Source organism: Capricornis sumatraensis, chromosome 4, assembly GCF_032405125.1.
Source record: "Capricornis sumatraensis isolate serow.1 chromosome 4, serow.2, whole genome shotgun sequence".
Taxonomy (NCBI): Eukaryota; Metazoa; Chordata; class Mammalia; order Artiodactyla; family Bovidae; genus Capricornis; species Capricornis sumatraensis.
In genome coordinates, this window is record NC_091072.1 from 160,339,277 (window position 1) to 160,365,740 (window position 26,464).

General features: G+C 62.6%; 1 protein-coding gene across 2 annotated transcripts in view; it reads right to left on the reverse strand.

Annotated features, from left to right (window-relative positions):
• The window catches only part of WNT7B (Wnt family member 7B), a 51,358-nt gene that overhangs the window by 16,347 nt on the left and 8,547 nt on the right, over nt 1-26,464 (reverse strand). For both annotated transcript variants that reach the window (XM_068971848.1, XM_068971847.1), the window contains exon 2: nt 8,231-8,457. In XM_068971848.1, coding sequence (XP_068827949.1) covers nt 8,231-8,457 — 227 coding nt within the window. The remainder of the gene's footprint in view (nt 1-8,230; nt 8,458-26,464) is intronic.

Below are 26,464 nucleotides of genomic sequence, written 5' to 3' on the forward strand. Positions count from 1 at the left end.
CCTCCCCTACCCGCAGCGTGTAGGTGGAGAGACAGAGGCCAGGAGACACCCCTGGCTGCACCAGCAGCTCCTGGGGTCCCTCAGCAGGGTAGGTGCAGTGCCCGTGTGGCCCCCGGAGCTGCCACACCCCAGCCTGGCCCTGGCCCCCAGCCTTGGCCCAGTCACGGGACCTGGGCAGGTGCCCCCTGCCTGCGCTGAGTCCCAGCACACGTGGGGTGAGGCAGGAGGCGGGGGCAGGCGAGCCCACAGGGACCTCGAGGCTGCCGGGCCCCGGAGCCCCATTTGTGCACCCGAACACTCAGGAGCCCAGAGCCCCCGGCCCACCAGGGCCCCTGCCAGCCTGACCTAGGGTTCTGGGAAAGGGGGCCCCGCCTGGACCCCCTGGGTGATGGCAGAGAGGTGCTCTTGCTCCCTGTTGCCTCTTTCTGAATCCCCCCCCACGACCTCTCGGGGTCCAGGCAGTGAAGTGAGGGTTCTGGAAGTGCTCAGCGCGCGTGGCCGTCTCAGAGCCGCCTGGACCCTGGGCCTGGGTGGGTGAGCGGGTGGGCGCGGGCCCGCCTGTGACCTGTGTGTGTCGCCCTCTCCGGGTCCCTCTTGCTGGGAGGCTCTGCCAGTCCCTGCCCCCGCCCGCCCCCCGCCCCCGCCCCGTCTGCGCCTCCATCCCTCTGTCCCTCGCTGCGCCCCCCTCCGGCCCCACCCGGCCCCCACCCCGCTGGTTCCTGGCTGAGTCAGTGTCTCCGCGCTAAGCTCTTCCCCACCGTCGTCATAAACACAGGGCTGGAAACAGCCCTGCCAGGTCCGAACACGCCGGCACACCCGTGCCCGAGGCCTTTGTTCTGACCTAGCGGGGCCCTCGCACCCGCAGCGGCCTTCCCGCGGAGCCAGGCTTGGGCTGGCCTTCCAGGGGCTCCCGTCCTGCCCGGGGCTCTGGGAGGGGCTGGCCGGGCATCTCCCGGGACCCCAGCTTCTGGCGGGCGGCCCCTCTCCTGAGGGGGGTCAGCCCTGGGCAGCCTGCCCTGGAGACGCTCCCTCGTCACAGGCCTTGCAGCAAAATCAGCAGATGCCTGTGAGAGGGAACTCGGTGTGACCAGAGCCCCCTCCCCACGTCCTGCAGTTGCCCCCTGCCCCCTCCCCCAACCAGGCACCTGGACCCTCGCTGGGCACAGGGCTGAACCGTGGGTTCAGATGACTGCTTCTTACCCATGTGTGACCTCGGGCAGCTCAGGCTTCCAGGGGCTCCGTCTGTGCCATGTGGGCAGTGAAACCAGGAGTGAGTGGCGTTTGCGTGAGGGCCTGGCCGCAGCAGCCTTGGAGCGATGGTGCCCCTGATGCGGTGGCGGGAGGGGCCCACGGGGAGACAGGCTGAGATCTGGGTCAGGTTTGCCCTGGCAGCTCGAGGATGGAGGCCTGCCCACACTGTGACCTGTGTCCAGTGTGGTGGACAGGAGCCCAGAGGCCTGGACCCCTTGTCCATGGAGCCTTGGGCAGGACCGCAGGGTGGACACCAAGGGAACTTCCTGCCCCTATTCTGGGGAAACTTCATCCCAAGTCCTGGGGGAATCAGGACCCCGGCCTTGGCCCTGGTGGGCAGACGGGTCCCAGAGAATGTGAGACTGTGCCCAGGGTCACCCAGTAGGACCCGGGCAGCTGGCCCAATCTGGTCTGTATTTCCAGCAGTGCCCTCTCTCCACCCACAGCCTGTCCTGTCTGTCCGGGCTCTGCCAGTCGAGGCTGGAAAATTCCCACCCTGGATGAGCGCCAGGCAGGCCTTGAGGGGCCACGTGGATGGATTGGCCACCTGCCAGCCCAAGCCCCCAGCTGGTCACCATTGCACAGTCCAGAGCCTGCTCACCTCAGGAGCCGCTGCTTCTGGAGCTAGGGATGTAGGGAGCAGAGCCAGGACCCCCGGAGTGACCACAGGCCTCATCCATCCTGAACCAGTAGTGAACCAGTGGGAGCGCTGCCCTCAGGGAAGTCTTCCTGACTCTGACATTGGAGGCCCCAGGTGTCCCTAGTCTCCTGGCAGCCTGGACCCCTTGAAAAGCTCTGTTCTGCTGCCTCGGGCTGGGCCCCCAGGATGGGGGTAGGGGTAGGGAGTGACCAGACAGACAGGACAAAGATGCGCCTCCCTGAGAGGGTGTGCAGGTTCAAGGCCAGGGCCCAGCTGGGCCTCCCAGCCCAGCCCCATCAGCTCACCCAGGGCATCCCGGGTGCAAGGCTCCAAGAGCAGCACCAGGTGGCCGTCACACCACCACCAGCGGCCTGCCCCAGGCCTGACATACAGCAGGCACTCAAGGCCTGCAGGCTGAGCCATCTGGGGCTGCTGAAAGGAGCCACCCTCACACCCACGTGCTGCCCCAGGAGGCAGACGGCAGTGACCCTCTGCCCGCGGCCGAGCTGGAGGATGGTGTCCTGGGAGGAGACACTCAGATCTGGGTTCAAACGTCCACTCGGCCCCTGACCAGGGTGACACAGGGCAACTCCTGACCCCTCTGAGAACAGTGCCACGGTGTCCCAAACACAAGACACAGGGGTCATTTAAAATTCTCTAGCAGCCACATAAAGACAAGTGAAGATCAGCAGGTGACTTTAGATTTGGTGACATATTTTATTTAGCCCATATATACAAATATTACCATTTCAACATCTTAACGTAAAGATCTCCCAGGTCTCCCGCATCGCAGGTGGATTCTTTACCAGCTGAGCCACCAGGGGGGCCCAGGAATACTGGAGCGGGTAGCCTATCCCTTCTCCAGCGGATCTTCCTGACGCAGGAATCGAACCCAGGTCTCCTGCATTGCAGGTGGATTCTTAAGCCAACTGAGCTACCAGGGACGCCAGAATATTACCATTTGAACATCTTAATGTAAAGATCATGAAAGAGACATTTTACTTGCTTTTCTCTTTTGACGTCTTTGAAATCTGCTGTGTATCCCGCACTCACGGCACATCGCGGTTTGCACGGGCCATATTTCAAGTGGCTCCTCTGCCCGCGGGGGCCTGTGTCCCCAGAGGGGACAGGGCAGCCCTCGAGCCCTGGCCCCTCCTGGGGACTCAGGTGGCACCTCCCTGAGCCTGCGCTCTGAGGCCCCAGGCAGGGGTCCAGCATGAGCAGGGCCGCAGGGCTGCGGAGTTGCCCTTCTTACTCCAAGGCCCCGGCCACTGCCCCAAGGGGAAGCCCCAGACCGTCCCCTCGGACGCATGGAGGGAGGTCTCGGACTGTTCAGGAACTGACGGCCTTTGCTGAGCCCTCACTGCAGGCGGCCAGCAGGCAGAGGGCCTGCTCCCAATGCCGATCTCACCCACAAAGCAGACAGGCCCCACGTGAGGCGGGATTAGGGGTGGCCCCATGCCTGGCCATGTCCGAGCAGCATGTGATGGGCGGGACTCTGTTCCGTGGCAGCTCAGGGTGCGGGCAGGGGCTGAGGGCACGCAGCCGCGGCCCCCGTGTCCTGTGCCAGTGGGTCTCCAGGGGCACCAGGCACAGCCGGGGGCAGGGCAGTGGTGGCAGGGAACCCTCTCCTGCTCAGACCCATCTGGGCCTTCCTGGCCTTTGCAGCACTCACGCCGCGGGCACCCTCCAGCCCTGACCCCTCCTGGGCAGCCTCGGGTCTCCCCATCTTCTGGTTTGCTCTGATGTTCCCGCAGTTCCTGGAAAAACCTCCTGGTGCTCCCTCCACCCGGGGCCCCCTTCCCTGCTCTCAGCTTTGGACTGATCTGGGTCACTCTGATAGTCACTGGGTCTCCACGAATGCTCACCCCATCAAGGAAGCCCTCGATAGGACTTCTGGCTCCATCATGGCACCCGTTAGAAACGCCCTGCCTCAGTCAGGGGCCCTGGGGGCCCTGAGTTGCTAACAGGTGTCCCTGGAATACAAGGTTCACTCTGGAGACTCTCACGTCCCCCCACATCCTTACCCCACCCCCCACCCCCACAAGCCCATTTCCAGGTAATAGGAGAGACGGGTTGAAGGGGCCAGGGTGGCCAAGCCTCGCTCTCTCGATGAGGAAATAAGCCTGGGTGGGCTCAGGGTCCAAGGGTGGAGGCTGCCAGGCATGAGGGGAGACTGCATTGGTGGAGGGTGGGCAAGGGTGGGCCTCAGCTCCCCAAAGGAAAGTCCCAGCACACAGAGACTGGCACCCAGAGGGCCGCAGGTCAAAGCTGGTGCAGGGTCATCATCATAAGAGACGCCAATTTCACCTGAAGTAGTAAGCCCCTCATCCCAGGAAGCATACAGGCAACAGCACCAGGAGCTGGGAAAGGAGCTGGGACTTGGACAAGGCTGAACAGTGCCTTCAAAGGGTCTCCCTGCAGCTCTCAAGATCTGGGCATGGCCCAAGGTCACAGGCAGGACCTAAAGGGGGCCTGTCCCACCCACCCAGGCCATCCCTCCTCGCAAGGCCAATCATTAATTGGCACCGCTTGAGTGCCTGCCTGCCTGCCCAGAGCCAGGCTCCGATCCTGTGCCCGGGGCACCCGCATGCTGCTGACACGGGCTGGCCTCACTTCCTGCTCGTGACTCCCAGCAGCTGAGCCCTGGCAGGAGAAGGGTGCCAGCTCGGGCCACCACTGCGGCACCCAGCAGGACTCTGACGGCCCAGGGCTCAGCCTGGCTTGGCCTGCCGCCGGGGCCCCGCTGGTTGGGAGCCGGGCCTTCCTTAGAGGTCAGCAAGGGGCCGGGGAGGGCGCTAGGCCCCAGGCGGGAGCCAGTCTGGTGGGAGGAGGCCCGCGCACTGCGGGCAGATTGCAGGGGGGTCTCAGGGCAGGGGCTGAGCGACCCCCGGAGGGTGAAGCTCCTGGACGTGACTCTGGCCTAGCTGTGGACAAGGAGGAGCCAGGGGCGGGTGGACAAAGGCGCTCCCTTGCCAGTGGGGTAATCAGACACGAGCAAGCAGAGCTGAGGCGGAGGGCCTCCCAGGGCGAGAAGTGGCGGGAGCAAAGTCCCAGAGGAGGGAAGGCCCAGAGGAGGGAAGGGGCCTGGCCGGTTTGGGGAGGGGAAGGCAGGAGGCGATGGCTGGAGCTCGGCTAGAGAAGGGATGGAGGGAGGCAGGGGTAAGGGAGGCAGGCGCTATTCAGACTCCACGCCTAGATGCTACCTCCGTTCTGGGCAGTAGGGAGCTACTTCAGGTTTTCGAGGAAGGGAGTGAGTGACAAGGCTGGGGTGACTAGGAGGCAGAGGGAGGGGCTGACAGCCGCCAGTGGAGAGGCAGACCCGGGGTCAGCGTGGAGGGAGGGGCAGAGACGGCTACTGCTGAGACGATGGGGCGGCCAGGCTAGCAGGGGGCTGAGGGTGGAGCCTTCAGGTGCAGGACGCCGCGCGTTCAGCCGGGGGTGCCCATGATCAGCCTTGCCTAGTGGTCCACGGCCAGGGGGCAGGGTACATAATGGTCTTGACCCTGGGGGAGAGCTGCCTGGGGAGGGGCTGGGAAGGAGCAACCAGAGAGACAAGAGGAAGCCATGGAAGCTGAGGCCAGCCAAGGAAGAGGGTCGGTCGGCCACGTGAAGGCAATGAACGGCCTAGCAGAGGGTGCCGGGGGGCATCCCAGGTGGCACAGTGGTAAAGAATCTGCCTGCCAAGGCAAGAGGCACAGGAGAGGCGAGTTTGATGCCTGGGTCGGGAAGATACCCTGGAGGAGGGCATGGCAACCCACTCCTGGACTCTCGCCTGGAGACTCCCCATGGACGGAGGAGCCTGGCAGGCAAAACATCGGACACGACTGAGTGGTTGAGCGTGCACAGGGATGACAGGAGGAGGGGAAATTGAGGGACGCGGATGGTAGGTGGACATCTCTGCCTAAAGTCTGCCTCTGAACTGCTCTTGAGAGCGAAATGGGTGAAGCAGAGCCAGAGAGGCCTGATCCCAGAGGAGCTCAAGGCATGAAGAAGGTCACAGGCAGAGCCGCCCCACCCACATCGATCAGTCCTTGGCGGTAGGCGCCTCTCTCCGGGGGCAGAGGGCTGGTCTCCAAGAAGGAACAGCTGGGAGCTGGGAGCCAAGAGCCTTGGAAGCACCAGGGGATGCTTTCAGGAAAAGTGATCTGGGTTCCCTGTTGTGGGGGTGGGCCAGTCCCTGGTGGGAGTTGGGGGGGCAACACCACTCCTCTGGGCTTTGCAGGGTGCATCAGAGCCCGGCATTTCCTGGGTACTCTTGGTGAACCTCCCCGCCCGGGGCGTGACCCTGAGGAGAGGCGCAGAGTGGCCAGCTCCCCCTCACCGCCTGTGTCTCAAGGTCCTATGTGGAGGGCAAGCTCCTACCTCTCTTCAGGCCGTGGACCACGTCCGCCGAGTCTCCCTGTGCCCAGGGAGGCAGGCAAGGCTATCGGAGGGAGATCTGAACCCAGCTCCCTCGAGTGGCCACGCCGCACACATCCCTCGGCCTCCGTGTTCTGGGAGCCCAGGGTCTCGGGCCCACGCCCGGCGCCCACGCCCTCCCAACCGCCGCAGGTGTGGAGGCAGCCCCGCCCTCTCCCCGGCACCTGGAGAGGGGAAGCCGCTCTTGGGTGGTGGGGCCCTCGGGAGGGGGCGGTCTCACCCTCCTGGCGCTGCCAGGTGCCACCCACAGGCTGCTCACCGCAAAGGGGCCCCTGGGGGTTTCCCCTGCGCCTCCCCCAGCCCCACGAGCTCAGCACTGGCCTGGGTCCCGGCAGCTGGGGCTCCGCTCGGCAGGCAGGCCTGGGCTCCTCGGGAGGGACCTGCACTGCGCACACGTTTGGAGGCCCACCCTGTGCCCGCAGCGGGGGCCTGGGGTCACAGCACAGCGCTTCGTGCTGGGCACTGCGCCCCGTCCTCACTCCCCGCCCTCTGACACTCCTGGAAGGGGCAGGCTGGCTTGCCACCCCCACCACCCATGCAGCAGCTGATTATTAAGCAGCTACGGCTACCGAGGCGGCGCTAGGGGGAAGAACCCACCTGCCGAGGCAGGAGCCGTAAGAGATGCGGGAAGCTTTATGGGTGTGATCCCCGGGTCGGGAAGATCCCCGGGTCACAGGGGATAGGCTACCCACTCCAAGATTCATGGGCTTCCCTGGTGGCTCAGACGGTAGAGAATCTGCCTGCAGGGTGGGAGACCTGGGTTCGATCCCTGGGTCGGGAAGACCCCCTGGAGAAGGGATAGGCTACCCACTCCAAGATTCATGGGCTTCCCTGGTGGCTCAGACGGTAGAGAATCTGCCTGCAGTGTGGGAGACCTGGGTTCGATCCCTGGGTGGGGAAGATCCCCTGGAGGAGGGCATGGCAACCCACTCCAGTACTCTTGCCTGGAGACTCCTCATGGACAGAGGAGCCTGGAGGGCTACAGTCCACAGGCACGCAAAGAGTCAGACATGACTGAGGCGACTTAGCCTGCCCACAGGTGGGCCCTGGGAGAGGCCCTGGGAGGGGAGCCCAGACAGATGAGGAAACTGAGGCTCGAAGCCCCGAGTGCCAGGCCAAGCAAAGGTCGCACAGCGGCTGCCGCACGGGCTTCTCCCTTTAGGCCTCACTCTCCTTCCCTGGAAAGCAGGCTCCAGGGAGCCTGCCCCTGGCCCATGCGGGGAGCCCGATGCACGGCCATGCAAGCACAGTGGGGCTCAGCCCCCCGAAACCTTGCCTGGCTGCTGCGGTGGCCATCACTGCCGGTGTTCCCAGAGGCCCACTCCTTCCCCGCCCCGACTGCCCTGCACACCCACCCGCCTGGCCGTCCCTCAGCCGGACGCCTCCCTGCCCCATGTGTCCGCTGCGGCATCCCCTACCCTCTGCTCGCGCCGACCCCTGCCTACAACCCCTTCCACTCGCAGAATCACAGCAGCATCTTGGGGGCCTTTCCCATCAAGCCCCCCCGCTCACCCCCCGCAGGTGCTGTGACCCTTAGCTCATTTTCAGACACAGACACAGAAACAAAGTGGGGAGACAGAGCCTCACACCCGGGACTGCCCAGTGGCCACCGATCTGCAGGGCGGGCCTCTAACCGCCGCCCCGCATCACCCCACGGCCGTCCCGCTGCGCATGTCCACCCTGGGACACCGCAGAGCATCCATTCACACGGGCTGGCTTCCATCAACACCTGCCTCGTCCCAGAGCCCCAGAGGGCCGCGCAGGCACAGAGCAGCACTGGGATGGCAGAGGAACCAGCCAGCAGGTGCGGAAAAGCGAGCAGGCACGGCCGGGCCGGCCTTCCGAGGGCAAGGGCGTGCCTGGCCCCAGCGCCCACAGCTGGACGGCGGGCTCCCGCGGGCCCGGAGGCGCCCTTACCTACTCGGAGCTCTTGGCCGAAGACGGTCTTCTCGCCGAGGGCGGAGCAGTTCCAGCGCCCGAAGCGGAACTGGTACTGGCACTCGTTGATGCCCATCTGCGCCCCCTCCCCGATCACGATGATGGCATCGGGCCGGCTCTGACAGATGGCGCGCTGCCGCGGGGCCAGGCCAGGAATCTTGTTGCAGATGATGTTGGCTCCCAGGGCCACGACGGATGACAGCGCTCTGTGGAGGGGAGAGGACCAAGGAGGTGAGCTGCCCGCTGTGCCTGCCCCGCCCAGCCCCTCCGGCCACGAACGCGTCCCCTCGCCATGCTCTGCCTGCCAGGGAGCGAAGCGCAGACCCCTGCCCTCAAGGGACCAGGTCCCACTGACCCCCACGCAGGACTCTGTTTTGAAAAGACATGCACACACTCCCCAAGTCCCCTCAGCCTCAGATTCACAAGAACAGGATCGCAAGGACCACAGAGTCACAAGTCCGACGAATCGACAGTCCTCCAAACACAGGAACCACGCCTCTCTGAACCTCGGGATCAGACACACAGACTCTGCAGGCACTTGACGGCCACGAACTTGGGACTGTCCGCAGCTGCCCCCAAGCGGCAAACCGCAACTTCCCCATCACCTGGAGACCCCCAACTCCCCTCTCCCTCAGGGGCCCAAAGCCAGGCAGGCTGCTACGGGGGCCGGCCAGGCCAGGGGCCAAGCCCAGCGGGTCCTGACTCCAGCCGCAGCCCACGTGCAGCCTGCCTCTCTGAGCCTCGGTTTTCACACCCTCAATATGGGGTATAAAACACCTATTCCCACCACACAGGCTCAGACCAGAGAAGCATGGGGGAGAAAGGCTGAACACATGGGGATGACTGTCGTTTTTATTCTCGTTTCTGGAAGTCAGGGTGCACGTGGAGAAGACAGGAGCTGGCATGAACTGAGCCGTGTGCCGGACTCGGCAGGTGCTTTACTGCACTAAGTCATCCTCAGAGCGACGCTTCCTGAAAATGCTCTGAGTTAATCCCCCAGCACCCCGCAGGAACCCGGGGCACTTGCTGGGCTCTTTCTCTCTTCGCTTGGGTGTCATCAGCCTGTCTATTTAAGGAGGTCGAATTCACACGGCAGGAACTCTGCCAGCTTATAATGCTGTGGCATCCAGCACATCCCCAATGTTCATCAACCGCCACCACTACCAAGTTCCAAGGCATCGCCACCACCCCAGAAAGCACCCCCTACCCCTTGGCAGTCACCCCCCGAGCCCCCGGCAGCCAAGACTCTGGACTTGCTGGTTCTGGACATTTCATACAGATGGAATCAAATAACACATGCCCTTTTGTGTCTGGCTTTTTTCACTTAGTATAACCTGCTCGAGGTTCATCCTCGTTGTATCAGGAACTTCCTTTTTGTGGTTAAATAATATTCCTTCGTTTGGCGAGATCACATGCTATTTATCTGCTCGGCACTGACAGACGCTGGGCTTGCTTCCAGCTTTTGGCTCCTGGGAATAACCCTGCTCTGGACACACACACGCAGGTTCAGTCTGAGTCCTCACTTTCCGTTCTCCAGGGCAGGTGCCCAGGAGCAGAACTGCTGGGTCACCGGGCCGTTTGTCCTGCTCTGTGAAGAACCTTCTGACTGCTTCCCACAGAAGCTGCGTCCACTGCTTGGCTTTAAGCACCCAGGGAAGGGACAGCAAGCTGAAAAGAGGGGAGCTGGTTTTCACAGGCCCACGGCAACAGCTGGTTTTAAGACGGAGTCTGACTTCCAAACAGCAGACCAGAGGGCAAGAGGCGGGAGTGGGGAGGCCACGAGGGGCTCCCCGAAGCCACTGCCCAGGCCCTGGTCTCCTAGCACGAAGAGCTCGCTCCTCCTGCCCAGGGCCTGCCAGCCCCTTTCTGGACAGAAGTGAGCCAGTGTTTTTCCAGGGCAGCTGGGCACCCACAGACAGCTGGGAAAGTCCCCATGTGGCCTGAGCCCACAGCACGTGCTGCGCCCAGGACGCTCTGGCGACACTCAATCCCCATGGCCCGCCCGCCCCACCCGCTAATCTGGCCAGGACCCCCCTGGGTCTCCCACGGGCACAATGGGCAGAAATGCCCGGGGCTGGCTTGGAGGAAGAGCATCTGGGCAGGCGGGGCTGGGAGCGGGCTGGAATCTGGGGAATTCAGCCCAAAGTAACCGTAGACGCTCAGAAAACCAAGCCGGGGAAACGAGATGGATGGGAACTCTGCCGGGCACCGGCCTCCAGGCCTCGGGCTGGAGCCTGGACACGGAAAGCACATTCCCCGTCCTCGGATTCTTCCAGCAGGTTCTGGGCCGCCAAGGGTGAGAACCCCCCGCGCCTAGGGGCAGGGCCTCAGGCAAACGAGGTCTAACAGGATGGACCTGGGGGCAGAAACAGGCTGTGCAGCTCCGGTCCCCTCCTCTGGACTGGCCACCCCAGCACCCCCTCCCCCATCCCTCACTCCTCACCCCACAATCATGCCCCTCAGAGCCCACAGCTCCCCAGGATCCTTGCCCAGAGCCAGAGGCCTTCTAGGACCCGCCCCCTAACGACCCTGCTGCCACTTCTGCTGGTGCTGGTCCGTCTGCCTGGGACGCTGGTCTCCCTCCCTTTTTTCTGTCCTGCAAATTTTTCTTCCCTCCCAGGCCCCAGGGCAAGCCCACATGGGCTCAAACCCCTCGGCCCATTCAGTTCAGTTCAGTTCAGTTGCTCAGTCGCGTCCGACTCTTTGAGGCCCCACGGACTGCAGCACGTCAGGCGTCCTCTCAGAGTTCACTCAGACTCATGACCATCATGTCGGTGATGCCATCCAGCCATCTCATCTTCTGTCGTCCCCTTCTCCTGCCCTCCAGCCTCAGGGTCTTATCCAATGAGTCGGTTCTTCACATCAGGTGGTCAAAGTATTGGAGCTTCAGCTTCAGCATCACGTGGGCCCGTTACCAAGGACAAGTATGGGGGACACTGGTCTCGTGGACACAGACCCCTCCCGCCCGGTCTCACAGTCGTTATTTCCACACCTGGCCTCTCTCCACCCAAGACCGCAAATGTGCCTAGGGCAGTGCAGATGTGAGCTGGCCCTGGGGCCTCGGGCTGCCCCTGTGTAGCCCACCACGAGTGTGCAGTAGGTGAAAGAATGGACAAATGAGGAGATGCTCAGAGACTGGGACTTCCCTGGTGGTTCAGTGGTTGAGAATCCGCCTGCCAACACAGGGGACACCGGTTCGATCCCTTGTCTGGGAATATCTCACATCCCACAGGGCAGCTAAGCCTGTGAGACACAACAAGAGAAGCCACGAAAATGAGAAGCCCAACCAGAGAGTCGCCTCTGCTCGCTGTAACTAGAGAAAGCCCGCACACAGCAACGAAGCCCAGGGCAGCCAAAAATAATAAAATAATAAAAATAAAAATACTCAAGGATTGTGTCTAAAAGACCACCTGCAACTCAGTAACAAGAAGGCAGCGTGATTTGAAAATGGACAAAGGACTCAGACATTTCTCCGAAGAAAGACAAATGGCCCCCGAGCCCGTGGAAAGATTCTAAACATCGCTCACCACTAGGGAGATACAAACCAGAATCACAGTGAAGAGACACCTCCTGCCCACCAGGACGGCTGTGATCAGATAACAGAAAATAGCAGGCGTGGGCAAGGACATGGGGAAACTGGGACTAACTGCGTCATTGGTGGGGCTGCAAAGTGGGGCAACAGTTGGGATGGTCCTCAAAAAGTTAAATATAGAATGACCACAAGACCCAGCAATTCCACCCCTAGGTGTGCATCCAAAAGAATGAAGCCAGGTGCTCAAACAAAAACCCGTTCACAAACGCTCGCAGCAGCACCAGTCACAATAGCCGAAAGGAGGAAGCAGGCGAAAGGCCCATCAGCGGCTGAATGGACAAACAGGACACGGTCTCTCCAGACAATGGAACATTATTTGGCCATAAAAAGGAATGGGGTTCAGATACACCCTCCATGGATGAACCTCCAAAACATTATGCTCGGTGAAAGAGGCCAGACACAGAAGGTCACGTGTTATAGGATCCCTTTGATAAGAAACGTCAAGCAAAGGCAAACCCGCGGAGACGGAAACAGCTGTGGGACAGGCAGCGGGGAGTCCCCGCTTCGTAGCTGCGGGATTTCCACCCGGGGTGACGGAGGAGTTACGGACTCGACAGAGGTGATGGCCACACGGCACTGTGAATGCTCCAGGTGCCGCAGAACTGTACACTTTACCCATGGAAGGGGACATTTTAGGTTAAACACAATTTTAAACAATGCTACCTGTACACGGGACTTGCACACCCTGGCCATGGGTGAGATGTGTGGAAGGGGCTGAGAGGGGCCTCGCCCGGCTGACTCCCTGCCTGTGGCCGCTAGTCTGCCTCCCCCGGGGCGGTGGTGCTGATGGCAGATGGGGATGGGGGCCCCAGACATCCCCCAGATGCCAGCGTGTGCCTTAGAGGTGAGACAGGGCTTCCCAGGTGTCTCAGTGATGAAGAACCCGCCTCCCAATGCAGGAGACCCAGGTTTGATCCCTGGGTCGGGAAGATCCCCTGGAGGAGGAACCCTCTCCAGTATTCCTCCCTGGAGAATCCCATGGACAGAGGAGCCTGGCGGGCCACAGTCCATGGGGTCACAAAGAGTCGGACACGACTGAGCAACAACAAGGGCTTCTGAGAAGAGAGCTGCATTGCACCCCAGAAGCATAAGTAATCAGATACGGCTGATAATTCAGAAACGATTTCAGAACTGTGTCCTTTAGAACGCAGGGATTATTTTTCCCCTAAAGATATTCAATACTCCCATTCTGAGCACCCTCCATGGACCACACAGGCCTCTGCAGAGTCTCAACCCTCTCTTGGCAGGATGAGCCTTGTCACCCCCACGTGACAGGTGTGCAGACTGGAGTTCAGAGAGGCTGGGGGTCCTGCCCAAGGCTACCCCGCCAGGCCTCTGCTTCCAGAGCTCAGCACAGCGTGGCTCAGAGCACCAGACATGTGTGCTCCATCGCTCGGTCGTGGCCGAGTCTTTGCGACCCCGTGGACAGTAGCCCACTACGCTCCTCTGTCTATGGAATTTTCCGGGCAAGAATACTGGAGTGGGTTGCCATTTCCTGTTCCAGGGGATCTTCCCCTTCAGTTCAAGGACTGAACCTGGGTCTCCCGCATTGCAGGCAGACGCTTTGCCACTTGAACCGCTGGGGAGGACCATGCACAGAGCCGAGCGCGTAGCAGGAGCATAATACAGAAGACGGCCTGGGGCGGGAACCTGCGCCCACTCTCCACTCTCCCAACACAGCCTCCATCCATCCCGCATTTAAAATCCCCTAGGGGGACTTCCCCGGCGGCCCAGTGGTTAAGACTCCGCACTTCCACTGCAGGGGCCCAGGGTTCAATTCCCGGTCAGGGTACCAAGATCCCGCATGGCACACGGTGTGGCCATACGTAAATAAGCAGATAAATGAAATGAATCCTCCAGGTCACTTGTTAGTTCATCGAGGTTTCTGGGCAGCTCCCATGGCTGGCCTTCAAGGTCTGGCAACCAGTCCATCCCCTTCCCGCCACTGACCTCCTTGAGCAGGCCTGGCCCCCCACACCCCAGGACTGTTCCTTCTGCCTGGAAGAGCAGGGGCTGCAGATGTGAGAGGCCAGGGAGTTAGGAAACCAAACCATCCGCGTGGGAAAGGGGAAGAGATACATGATCGCAAAATAGCTGGTGCCCTGCAGGAGACAGGCGGGCGGACGCAGGCGGCATGCTGGGGTAACTGGCAGTTTGGGGGGGTGCTGGACAGGCTAAGGGGACTCTTAGCAAGTGAGATGCCCCACCAGGGGCAGGGTGGTTCTCACCCTCCGGGAGGCTGCCCGCCCAGGTGCCCCGGGAGAGGCTGGCAGGGCAGCTCTGTGGGGCCCCGAGCACAGAGAAGCAGGGTGGGGCGCTTGTGTTTCAGTCACTGACTTTTTCCATGGAAAATTTTGCTCCGGACTCATCCCCTCCGCTATCCGGGGGCCTCGGGACACAGGCAAATACCAGAGGGAGTGGGCAAAGCTGAAAATCCAGAACTTTGCTCACCCCAGCCGGGACCAGTCCCACGGGTTGGTGAGGGGAGTTTGGAGGAGGAAGGTTCAGGCCCTGCAGACAGGAAGCCCTTGCCTCTTCACTGGGGGCTGTGGACAGGGCTATCCGGTCTCAGAAGCAGAGGGTGCTGAGACCAGCATTGGCAGAGGAGGCGGCTGCCCCTGAACAACTAGAAGGTCTTTTACCTGCCAGAGCAGTGCAAGTGGGTGGGACCACCTGTAGGGTGAGGGGCTCCAGTGGGGGTGAGGGAAGGCGTGCTGCCAGGCGGCTGATGAGCAGAGAAATGGCCAGGGGCGGGGCTTTTGCAGTGCTCTTAGCCAGGCTGCTGCCTGGCCATGCTGTGGGGAGGGGCTAGGAACGCGAGCGCCGGTGCTGGCCAGCTTGGCTGGAGCCCTGGCTCTGCCTTTTCCCGGCTGTGAGACCTCAGGCAAGTTTCTTAACCTCGCTGGTCCTCAGTTTCCACATCTGTAAAGTGAGAGTAATAACTGCACTGGTATATCACAGAACTGCCTGGAGGGGTGCATGAGTCGAAGAACATGGCGCTTTGTAGCTGGCCTGTGGGGAGAGGTCATCAGTGTTAGCCATTAGTAACCAATCCTCACAGCCTGAGACTGCATCCGTCACTGACCCTTTTCAGTGAGCCGCCAGGGTCCAGCCTCCTTGTGGGGACCAGGGAGAGACCAGCTGCGCCACTCGGAGGACCAAAGCTTAAACCAGCAGTTCTGCAGCCAATCGGTGCCACATCAGCTTCTGCACCCACCCACCAAGGGGTTCATTCCTGGACCAGCTCTCCCCTCTGACCCAGCAATTCCACTCTGGGGTCTGTACACCCAAGGAAACCAAGCACTTATGTCTGCCAAAGGACACGCATGCAGGTCTCCAGCTCAGACTGAGAACAACCACCCGCTATCACCAGGAGGATGACAGGCAGATTGCGGCATATTCACCCCGCAGGACGAGACCACTCACACGGGTGACTCTCTCAGACGCCACACTGCGTGAGAGACGGCACAACACTAATGCTGCTACACAGAGAAGCTCCAGGCCGGGTAAGGCTCCGCATCAAGCCAGAAGCCGGGAGGGAGTTACCCTTGCGGGGAGGTGCTGACTGGGGGGGAAGGGGTGCACAGGGGAGCCTCCTGGGGCTGGAACGCTCTCTGTCCCGAGCTGGACAGTGCTTACTCGGGTGCCCGCGTATATAGACATGCATCACACTGTCCATCTGAGATCTCTGTATTAGGTAAGTTATACCTCAATAAAAAAAGTTACAGCAAGTCCCCCACATACAAACCTTCACGTTGTGAACTTTCAAAGATCTAAACGTACCTGCCAGCCCCTGGATGCCACCTGTTGTGCCGTACTACTGTACTTTTCAAGGTACTGTGAAAGCGTCAGTCGCTCAGTCACATCTGACCCTTGGCGACCCCGTAGACTGTAGCCCACCAGGCTTCTCTGTACTATAAAACTGTCTTTCTTTATTTTTTGTGTTTGTTTTTTATGTTTGTATGGTTTATGTGAAAAGTATCATAAACCTATTACGGTACAGTACTATATAGCCGATTGTGATAGCTGGATACCTGGGCCAACTTTGTGGACTTACGAACACACTCTCAGAACAAAACTCCTTCATGTGTAGGGGTCTTATTGTGCAAGACTTTACTGGGGTGGCAGAACAAGGCAAGAATGAAAAATCCAAGTTTTCTTACAAAAACTAAAATTAAAAAAACACCTTTAAGAAATAAAATGTGAGTATTAGGGGACATCCCTGGTGGTCCAGTGGTTAAGAATCTGCCTTGCAATGCAGGGGGCACAGGTTCGATCCCTGGTCAGGGAACTAAGATCCCACGTGCTGCGGAGCAACTAGGCGCTCGGGCCACAGCTAAAGGGTCTGTTTCACAATGAAAGATCCGCATGGCACAACTATGACCACAACACGGCCAAATAACGTATTTTTTAAAAACGTGAACCTTAAAGATGATTCCTGTGTGCTTGAAGGCCACTCACCCCTCCTGCAGCACAGGCTTGTGGGGGCAGCTGTGTGCTGGCCCCCTCTGCAAGCAGAGCTAGAGTGGGCCACAACACGGCCCAAATCCAGGCTCAGAGGCTCTGGGATCAAAGGGCACCCCCAGCCTGGCTCTGCTTAGTGCCCACCACCCTCTGCCTCTGCCTAGACTCTGTCCACTGATGTGGCCAGCCTGTGCCCACGGGGTTCTGGTCCTCTGGGAACCCTCAGTAGGGAGGCAGGCTCCGCTAGCAGCTCCCAGGGAATAAGGAAGGTGGGGACAGGGACCCTGAGAGCCGTGGGGGTGAAGGGAGCCCTACGTGGTAGCGGGGGACTGCACTAGGCAGGCCTGTTGCCCTTGGCCTGCGCCTGGCCAGCACTCGGGGCCGGAGGCAGAGCTGCCCACCTGCTAGCTGTCCTCTGCCCAGAGGAGCCGGGCTGGGCCCTGACGGGCAGCCTCCTCCCAGCACTGCCCCACTAAGACCCCTGTCAAGGCCAAGCCCCCCTCCTGCCATGGCCCAGCCTCAGGGCTCTTTGAGCGTCCTTGCGAAACAACCTCAGGGATGCTGAGGGCCCAAGAGGGGTCGACTGGGGGGAGCCAGAGTCTCCCCAGTGCTCAGGACTAGAACCATCCTGTCCTTCCCCGTCCCGTGTAGGACGCCCCTGCTGTGGTCAGGAGCCAACACCCTCCAAACCCACCCCGGCGGCTAGTAGTCTAGCCTAAATCTTTCATGCTGTTGGACTCAAGGTGGCATGAGCGCCTGCTGTGTGCTGGACTTGGCTCAGAGTCCCCTGAGTAGTGGGGAGGCGAATGTTATAACAATTATAGTAATAGCTGTTGTTGTTATTCCTCAGAATAAGCATGAAAGGTCCCGAAGGTCCAACCACCTGCCCAGGAACTCAGGGAGGGAGGGAGGGAGGGAAGGAGCCTGGTCCCAGGTGGTCAGTACCTCATCGCCTCATCCTTGACCCTCAAAGACAGTTAAAGGGTCACCTGTCCACCTGGAGAAACATCCTCCCCCATCGGTCCCCAGGGGCCACATTGGGGGGCTTCCCCAGGGGGATGCTGAAGGAGGCCCCCAAACTCGTGCCAGGTTGGGAGCAGGGCCTGAGTCCCAGGCCCTCCCCACGCTGGCAGCCCTCCGCCGCCCCCGCTGACTCACTCCCCACAGTGCGCTCTGCCCCGCCCGCCAGGCCCCATCCAGCCTCAGTGGTCCTCGTGGACGCCGGATGGACCTGCGAGTGAGCAGAACAAGTGAGAACATCCGCTGGGGCCTCCCAAGGACAGGGACCCCACCCCCTGCACAGAGAGCAGGACCCTGCCACTGACATACCCCCGGCAGGGCAGGGGCCCCAGGCGCACCCCATCTTCTCTTCGACTTTTCCAGGTCCATAGAAAGCAGCCTATGGCAGTGAAGGGCAAAGAAGTCTGGCGTGCTGCCGTCCACGGGGTCGCAGAGTCAGACACGACTGACTTAGCGACTGAACAAGAACCTTGCCACTTCACACACTGTTGAGCGAATGCCTGCCTCCATGTGAGGTCTAGCGCTGCGAGCCCCGGAGGTGGGCAGGCTGCTGTGATTATGGGGGAGGCCACCCCAGAGTGCCCTCCCCTGGGCCCTGCTCTGCTGGCACCCCTGTCTTCCTGCTGAGAAAGCCAGACAGAGATGGTGTCACTGCCAGCCCGGCCCACGTGACGGAACAGCCTCTCAGGCCCAGAGGAAGCCTCAAGCCATCTGACCCGTCCACGGGGCCTTAAGGCGACGGCCACGCGTGCGGCCGCTGGGCCAGGCACCTCCACCTCAGCATGCTGCTTCGCCTACAGATTCCCTGATGACCAGCCCCGCAAACCGCAGCCCGGGACACAGATGCCTCCGCAGAGGGCAAAGGCCTGCTGTGGCAGGGACCCCCGGCTCCCCTCACAGGACAGAGTCCCTGCCCTGATGCGGCCCACCTCCCCACCCAAAGATGCCTCCGCAGAGGGCAAAGGCCCGCTGTGGCAGGGACCCCCGGCTTCCCCTCACAGGACAGAGTCCCCGCCCTGATGCGGCCCACCTCCCCACCCCAGGGCTGGGGGTTAAGCCTGCCCTGAACCCACCAAAGGGTCCTGGGAGCGCCCCTGAGCGCAGGACAGGGGCAGCACTCCATGGGCAGCTGGCAGCCAAGGACTTTCCAGAACCCAGACCTCATGACTTGGCCCAGCTGGGCCTCCACACCCCAGACCCCTCCCAGAGCCACCGGAGCCAGGAGCTGGGAGTTACGGGGGAGGGGGCGGGGGACGACCTCTGACCCCTGTCGTCCCCCTAGGGAGGAAGCATGTACCTGTCTTGGGGAGGTGAGCAGTGAAGAAAGGGTTTTCCCGCAGGACGCCAGCCAGCCGGCCCCCTCTTCCCTCTGGGGATGCCCTCCCCAGCTCCGGCCTGCCCCTCTGCCCCGCCCCAGCACCGGCTGGGCGTGGCTTCAAGGCCTGAGCCCCGCTCTGGACTGTTCCTCATTGGCCCAGGGTGCTGTCAATCACGAGGCTGCCACACCCCTTCTCCCTCGGGTCACTAGCTCTGTGCTCTGCCTCCGCATCTTCACCGTTCGGTCCTTCTCCCAGACCTCCTGACCTCCGCACCTCAGAGACCCTCCTCCGAGAGGCCTTCCCACCCTTTCGGTCCCCCAAGAGAGCCAGACTCTAAGCCTGACCCCTCAGGCCATGCGGGGCAGGGTCTATCCACCCCTGCCAGCTGGGAGGGCACCCAGCCAGACCTTGGACATGACCCCCCTCCCCACCCCAGCCCTGCCCCCAGCTCCCTGGGAGGCAGGGACAGGCTGGCTGAGCTGAACCAGATCCCGCCTCCCTCCAGGCCCCCAACCCTGGCCTAGCCCCGGGGGGCCCAGCGGCCCAGAGCTCCTCCAGCCCACGTTCCTGGCCCAGGGCGCTTTGTAGTTCTTCCTTCTCGGGCATCCTCCGGCAAAATATTTGAAGAATGTTCTAATTATCTGCGATCAGCCAAGGAGGCGAGCCTGGGTCCACTTGTCCAGGAAGTAACTGGGCAAATACCTGGGAGGGAGGCACCTGGCCCCCACGCCCACCCACGGCTGCGTCCCCGCCAGCCTCTTCCTCGGGTGGCCAGGGGTTGGCCCAGAACTTCCCAGCCACAGATGAGCCGGAAGAGGTTCTCAGTTCTGGAGCCCAGCAGGGCCCCGAGGGGCAGAGTTGGGGGAAGGAACGCATGGTGGCCTCAGTGCTCCTGCTTGTCAAGCGTGGACAAGAATGTCTTCCGGGTCAGGGACCACTAGGCAGACCTCCTGGGCCCCCATGACAGCCCCAGGGCTCGGCACCGGCAGGGTCTCCACAGCCTTCCTCGGCCGGAGGGACCAGGAGGGAGCGGAACAGCAGGCTAGGAGGCTGGTGCAGGCAGAGCAAAGGCCCAGGGGCGCACCGGCCCCCTGCCCCGCCCTTGAACCGGCCTTGAATCTGCCGTCTCCTTGTCTCCTTCCCCGGCTGGGGTTCTAGGCTAGCTTGAGGGGAGGCATGTGACTTGGGGACGTCCCCAGACTTCGGGAAGGCCACTCCAAGGCTACTCTTCTGAGACTCAGTTTTCTCATCTGATAGTAAAGCACAGTCAGCCCTCTGCTGGCAAACGGCTTCTTCCTCTACTGGGTCAGGAAGTGCTTTAACCCCCGGGACAATCGGGGGGAGGGGGGGATGTGCAGAGGGCTGGCTTTACTGAAGTCTGCCAGGCCATGTGAGGCAACCCTTGCCTGCCCAGTCAAAGGGCCTGCACCAGAAGGGAGGAGGCGGCCACAGGACAAAAAGACCATCCTTCCCGAGCAGCCTCCTCCCTGTGTCCCACACCATCTGCAGCAGGTCTTTTCAGGGTGTGCCCTGCCAACCCCCTTTCCAGAGGGGGAGACTGCGGGGAGCTCCGTGGTCGGGGGCATAGAGGAGGGGTGCCTTATGGCCCCCCGACCACGCCCAGGCCTCAATGTCCCATCCGCGCAGTGGGGCTGGGCGACCATCTAGGTACTGCAGCTGGATCCTAGAGCCTTCTCCAGGTCGGGATCCTGTGTTCGGGTTCTGCTCAGCCCCTGACTCTCGCTGGCCCCTGGGAGCCTCAGTTTACCCATCTGTCCCCTGTGGGGAATGGCCCCCGCTCGCAGGCAGGGTCTCCTGTGGGCTGGTTCCTCGTGCCGGGTCCCAGGCTGCAGTCTTTCCAGGCCACTGCCCCGCTCAGCTCGCTGCCCGCAGTGTTCCGGGGAAGAGAGCACGGCGTCCGCCCGCTCCCTCGCGCCCCCGCGGGTGGCGCACCCCCCCCACCCTCCCCGCATAACTGGCATTCCTGGCTTGGCATCCGGGGACCCCACCCTGGAGAGAAACCAGGTGGCCTGAGAGAGAGCAGGAGGTGGGCAGGGGGTCCTGGGCAGAGACTGCAGCCACCAGAGGCAGACACGCAGCCTCGCTCTCCCAGGCCCTCCCTGGCCTGGGGAGCTGGAGGATCCATCCAGCTCCCACGTCAGCCAAATCTGTGAAGTCCGAACCTCACCCGGTCACTCAGGACACTGACCTCCGACCTCAGAAACATGCCGACCTCTGCTGGGCGTGTAGGCCCTTCACGACACTCCTGGGGCTCTGGCCACATTGTGCCAGTTCCCCCTCCCGGCCACCCTGTCTCCTCCAGCAGCCAGGCAAGATTCAAGGCCCAGTTTGATGCCCTCTCCTCCAAGAAGCCCACCTGGATCTCTCCTCCATTCTCCCTTCCTCTGCCCAACATGGGCGCATCGACGCCAGGCTCCTGAGGAGGCCTTAGGGGCTGCGATTCAGCAGCTCCTGTCTGCCCAGGCCACGGCCACGCTTCCTGCACCCTCTGCTGTGCCCAGACCTTCCCCAGGCCTGAGCCCTGACCTTTCTCCTCACTCCCCGAGGTGCAGGTGGGGATGTTGATACCCAGAGGTGCCCGGGCACCTGAAGGCCCACGGTGAGCTGAGGCCTGAGCAGGCATGAGGCCCCCAGCCCGGGGGTCGGCCTCAGCCCTGATGCCCCAGACCTGCTGGATGCGGGGGCGCCTGCAGGCCTGGGTGACCAGGATGCAGTCTGAAACCTCAGGACAGACGGACGGACGGACAAGTGGGTGGGACAGGTGGGAGGAAGCTGGCAGGCCCCGTAGGCCTGTGGCCAGGCTGGGAGTCTGGGCACCTAGTGGCTTGGCCAGCGCCGCGGCCTTCCTAACCACCCTGGACACAGTCTGAGCAGCAGGTCTGGGGGGCACATTCCCGTCAGACAGTGGACAACGAACCGTCCCCTCTGGGCAGACAGCGAGGTCCAGTCCCCATCCCGGGCACCAAGCCTCAGGCCGGCGTCCCTCTTCCAGGAGCAGGTGCGGGCGGGGGCCTGCCTTGGCCACTCAGCATCTCCGAGTGACGGTGACTCAGCGAGCCCCACTCACCCAGGCTCTCCCGTGCTCCACAGTCCGCCCTCTGCTCTCCCCAAAGCCGGGCAGCCCCTCTGGGCCAGTCGCTCCTGCACAGCGCCCTCGCCATCCCCGTCTCTTTAAAGCAGCCCTCTGTTCTGGACTGATCCCTCCAAGGAGTCCTGGGCCGCCAGGGCCTCCCCAGCCAAGGACCTCCCAGGAGCAGCCCGTCCACCACCCGCGCCACCCCCCAGCAGCCTGGCTGTAATGACCTGAACAACTGCCCTGAACAACTTCCTGGGGCCAGCCCCCTCAGGACACCTCCCCGAGCTCAGGGCTCCCCAGGGCTTGACCCAGGTGGCCCGGGTCCTGAGCACCAGCCCTGTCTCCTACAGCCCGCCCCGGGTTAAATGAGGGGGCAGGACCTTGGCCCCAGCCGCCCAGCCACCTGGCGGGGATTTGGTCTCGGAGCCAAGAGCAGGCTTGCAGCCTTTCTGCCCACTTCCGGCTCAGCCCCAGGCCCCGCCTGTCCCTTCAGCATCCTTCAGCTCCTGCCATCTTCTCTACCCCCCTCCCGCTGCCAGAAGTCTCCAGAAGTCGCCAGGCTGAGCAGCAAGCACAGGGTGGCCCCAGGGGGTCAGCCAGAGCCTTCCCTCCTGTGCCCACTGCTGGGGCAGAAGCTAGACGTCCAGGGGGACTCCCCAGCCACTGGGGTCATCAGCCCTCAGCCCCTGCCTGCTCCTGGAGCCACATGGAAGGAAATGGCTTCCATTTCCCACGGGAGAGGGGGCGGGGGAGGGGGCAGGGAGGGCACGGTCCCGTACACGGCTCCTCCGGGAGCTGCGGCCGGGAACGAAGCCCTGCCTGACCACACAGCCCTGGGCCGGCATCTCCCACCCGCTGTCCGGGGGGCCCCCTGGGCCCTGGGCGATGAACCCAGAGTCCCTGTGTGCTCTGAACCCCTGGGAACAGGGGGAGTGGCCGAGCCCAAGGCGGCTGACCCCTTGTCCGGCGCACCGCGACCAGCTTCACTGCGAGCCCTGGGCTCCTGGCCCAGCCAGCTCCTGGGCACACGACCTGACGCACCCCCAGGCCACCGCCATCCCAGCCCAGTCCATGGACCCGAGGCTCAGGAGGGTCACCATGGGAACCTGGGCAGGCAGGACCCTAGGCTCCACTCCCCAGGAACAGCGGCACCATGAGAGGCCAGGACCTTGCCAGGGCGGGGCCCGGGGCCTGGCTTGTGGGGGCCGCCGAGCCAGCACTTGGCCTGCCGCAGAGTGACCCAGGCCAGCCAGGGACCGGGGACGCAGGACAGGCCCGGGAGGATGGGCGCAGCGAGGGGACGGATCTGGCTGCTTCCGGAGGGGGTGTCAGCAGCCCCCGGAAACTCCCCGGTCTCCTGCCAGTCACCCTGGGAAGATGGGAGTCTGGGGAGCCTCACCGCCATCCCGCCCCCCGGCGACGCCCTGGGCCCACCTGCGCCAATACACCGAAGGCCGGGAGGCCTCTGCCCTCGCTGGGCAGGGGGCCCTGACCAGGTCCGTGGGCCTTGCTGGGCCCCAGACATGCAAGCCGCCATCAGACCATCCGACCTGTGTGTACTGGGAACCAGCTGAGAGCCGAGTGCTGTGCTGGGCGCTGGGGGATCAGCGGTCAATCCCACAACCACAGGCTTGGCCTCTCGGAGCCTGGGTGCTGACAGGGCTCCCCTCCCACACTCGGCCTCCCAGCAGCCCTGCCGATCCGCCTCCCCTGGGCACCCCTCCCTCTGAGGCTGGCCGGACCAGCCTCCTCCCCTCCCCCACCAGCCACTCTGCACCCAGGGTCTTCCCTTAGCTCAGAAGGAAGCAGTTTGCCCCTGCCCTGCAGCTCCCCAGGCCTGGGGCCCCCTGCCCTGCATCCACGCAGCCCTCGCCCCCCACTGCCCCACCCCACCCTAACCAGGGCCACCTCCTCGCCGTCCACGCCCCCCAGGCCCCCACTCCCCTCTCCCAGTCACCTCGCTGCCACAGACACCATTCTCCTCTCCGGCACATTCTCTAGGACCCAGGTCAGAGGTCACCTTCTGGTCTACCGTCACTGTTGATGGATTAGGGCTCCTGCTGTGGGCACCACAGGGCTTGGCTCAGTGATGGAGAAGGAAGCGAGCTTCCCAATTACAGCCGCGAACATGACCAGTATAGTCAAAGCAATGGTTTTTCCAGTAGTCATGTACGGGTGTGAGAGTTGGACCATAAAGAAGGCGGAGCGCTGAAGAATTGATGCTTTCGAACCATGGTGAAGACTCTTGAGAGTGCCTTGGACTGCAAGGAGATCCAACCAGTCCATCCTAAAGGAAATCAACCCTGAATATTCATTGGAAGGACTGATGCTGAAGCTGAAGCTTCAATATTTTGGCCACCTGATGCGAAGAGCTGACTCACTGGAAAAGACCCTGCTGCTGAGAAAGACTGAGGGCAGGAGGAGAAGGGGACGACAGAGGATGAGATGGTTGGATGGCATCATCAACTCAACAGACATGAGTCTGAGCAAACTCCAGGCGATAGTGAAGGACAGGGAAGCCCGGTGTGCTGCAGCCCATGGGGTCACAAAGAGTCGGACACGACTGAGCGACTGGACAACAGCAACACGGCCAGTCTTGTTCCCCTGGCACAGGGGCTGCGTGGGCGCTGCTGGTTTGCAGAGTGAGCTCGGAATGCTGGGAGTCTGCCAGCTGATGGCGGGAGGGCTGGAGGGGGCGGGTGGTCCCTGAGCATCTAGGCCCATCACCTGGAGGGAGAAACTGAAGTCCAGAAAGAGGCAGGAAGCCTACATCAGCAGGACGCCGTGAGAGGCAGCACGGAACCTGAGAGTCAGGCAGAGTGTATGTGTGTGGCTCTTTGTAATCCCATGGGCTGTAGCTCCCCAGTCTCCTTTGTTCATGGGGGTTTTCCAGGCGAGAATCCTGGAGTGGGTTGCCATTTCCTTCTCCAAGGAGTCTTCCCAACCCAGGGCTTGAACCGGGGTCTCTTGCATCTCTTGCATTGGCAGGCAGATTCTGTACCAGCTGAGCCACCAGGGAAGCCCAAGAGTCAAGCAGATTCAGCTTCAATCTGGGCTCAGCCCCACTGAGCATGACCTAGAGAGTTACTCCATGCTCTGACCTTCAGGTTTCTCCAAGTGGGGGCCCTTTCCTAGCTCCCCTTTCTGGCAGGCCAGGAGGGAACAGATTCAGAGCAGGCCCCAGATGTGAGAGTAAGCCTTTCCGAGGAGCCCTGGTCCTGCAGAAGTGGAATGCGAAGCCCTGGTCCCCAGTCAGGGGCCCACGGAGCGGGTAGTGAAGGAATTCCCATTCAAAATCGTTTTCCGTCTGTTTGGCAGCTTGGTTCACTGAAGGCCTACGTCCTGGCTCTGGATCCCTCGGCAGCCTTGGCAACACTGCCAGGTGCCACGGGAGGGTGAACCCACCCCCCGCCCAGACTCCCGCCAGGGTCTGGCCCCTTTACGGCTCCAGTGGGCATGGCACTGGGGCTTTCCAGCACAAGGCATACCTCTGGCCCAGGAGGCACGTGGGGAAGGGTCGGGAGCAGGTGTGGCCTTGGTAAGTGGCTCCAGAAAGGGATGAAAACCCACAGGTGTCCCTGGGCTGGAACCACCGGGACTGCTGACTTGGGCTTCTTCTGTTGATGCGGGGAGCTGTTCGCTGGGCAGGGCCAAGCCCCCGGGGCCTGCTCTGGGCCGCTGTCAGGCTTTAGGGTCCGTGGCCGCAGTGGCTACTGCAGAGCTGCAGTGTCCTCCACTCACAGCCTCAGACCAAGCCTTTCTGGCGTCCCGGGCACCTCAGAGGCCACCTGCTCCAGACCAAGGCTGGGCGAGGCTTCGGTGGGCAGGGTGCCAAGCCTCAGTCAGTGCTCTGCTGCTAAGGCTGTGAGATGACCTGCCGGGGGCCTCAGCAGCCCATTCACAGAGCAGGTCGGCCACGCCGCGTGGCTGACTCGCACAGAGGACCAGGAGTGCTGGCTTCCTTCCAGGCGAGGCCTCTCCCTGTCATCCCTGAGCCTCCCTCTTACATCTGCTTGTATGCCTCCAGGGCCAGAGAGCTCACTGCCTCCATGCCAACCGCGGGGCTGGCCCAGAAGGTGTGGATGCCCTGGGTGGGAGGCCGGACTGGGAGGGGGTGCCTGGGCGAGTGCAGCGGCTCCTCCGTGAGGGAGACGGGGAAGATGGGGAGGGAAGAGCGCACACCTGTGCCCACCCCCCTCTCCCGCCGGTCAGCTTGGGGGGAGGCCCCCACCCCGAGCCAGGGAAGGAGGACAAACGCTGGTTTTGTCCTTGGCCAGCGGGCGGCCCGCGCCACACAATGACCCTTTCATCAGGCTGAGGGAGCCCTGGGCCCGGGTTTCATCTGACAAGGGAGGGCGCCGGGCTCCCGTCCCCTTGCTGGGAGGGTGGGGGGGAGCGAAGCCCCATCTGAGCCGGACCCAGGGCCCTGCAACGTGGAGGCCTCAAGAGTCAGCTGAAGCCCCGCTATCGGCCCCTGGGGGAGCGGGGCCCACGAGGTGAGGGGCTGCCCGCAGGCCGCATGGAATAGCCTGCTCTGGGTACCCCGATCCTGAGCTGACAGGGCGCCCACCTCTCCACAGTCAAGACCCCCACTCCCCACCCCCCACCCCACCCCACCCCACCCCACCCCACGCCACCCCACCCCACCCCACCCCTGCTCCAGAGCATCCCCAGCAGCAGGTCACCCTGGGGCCCCAGAGCTGCCGGGCTCCTCTCCTTAT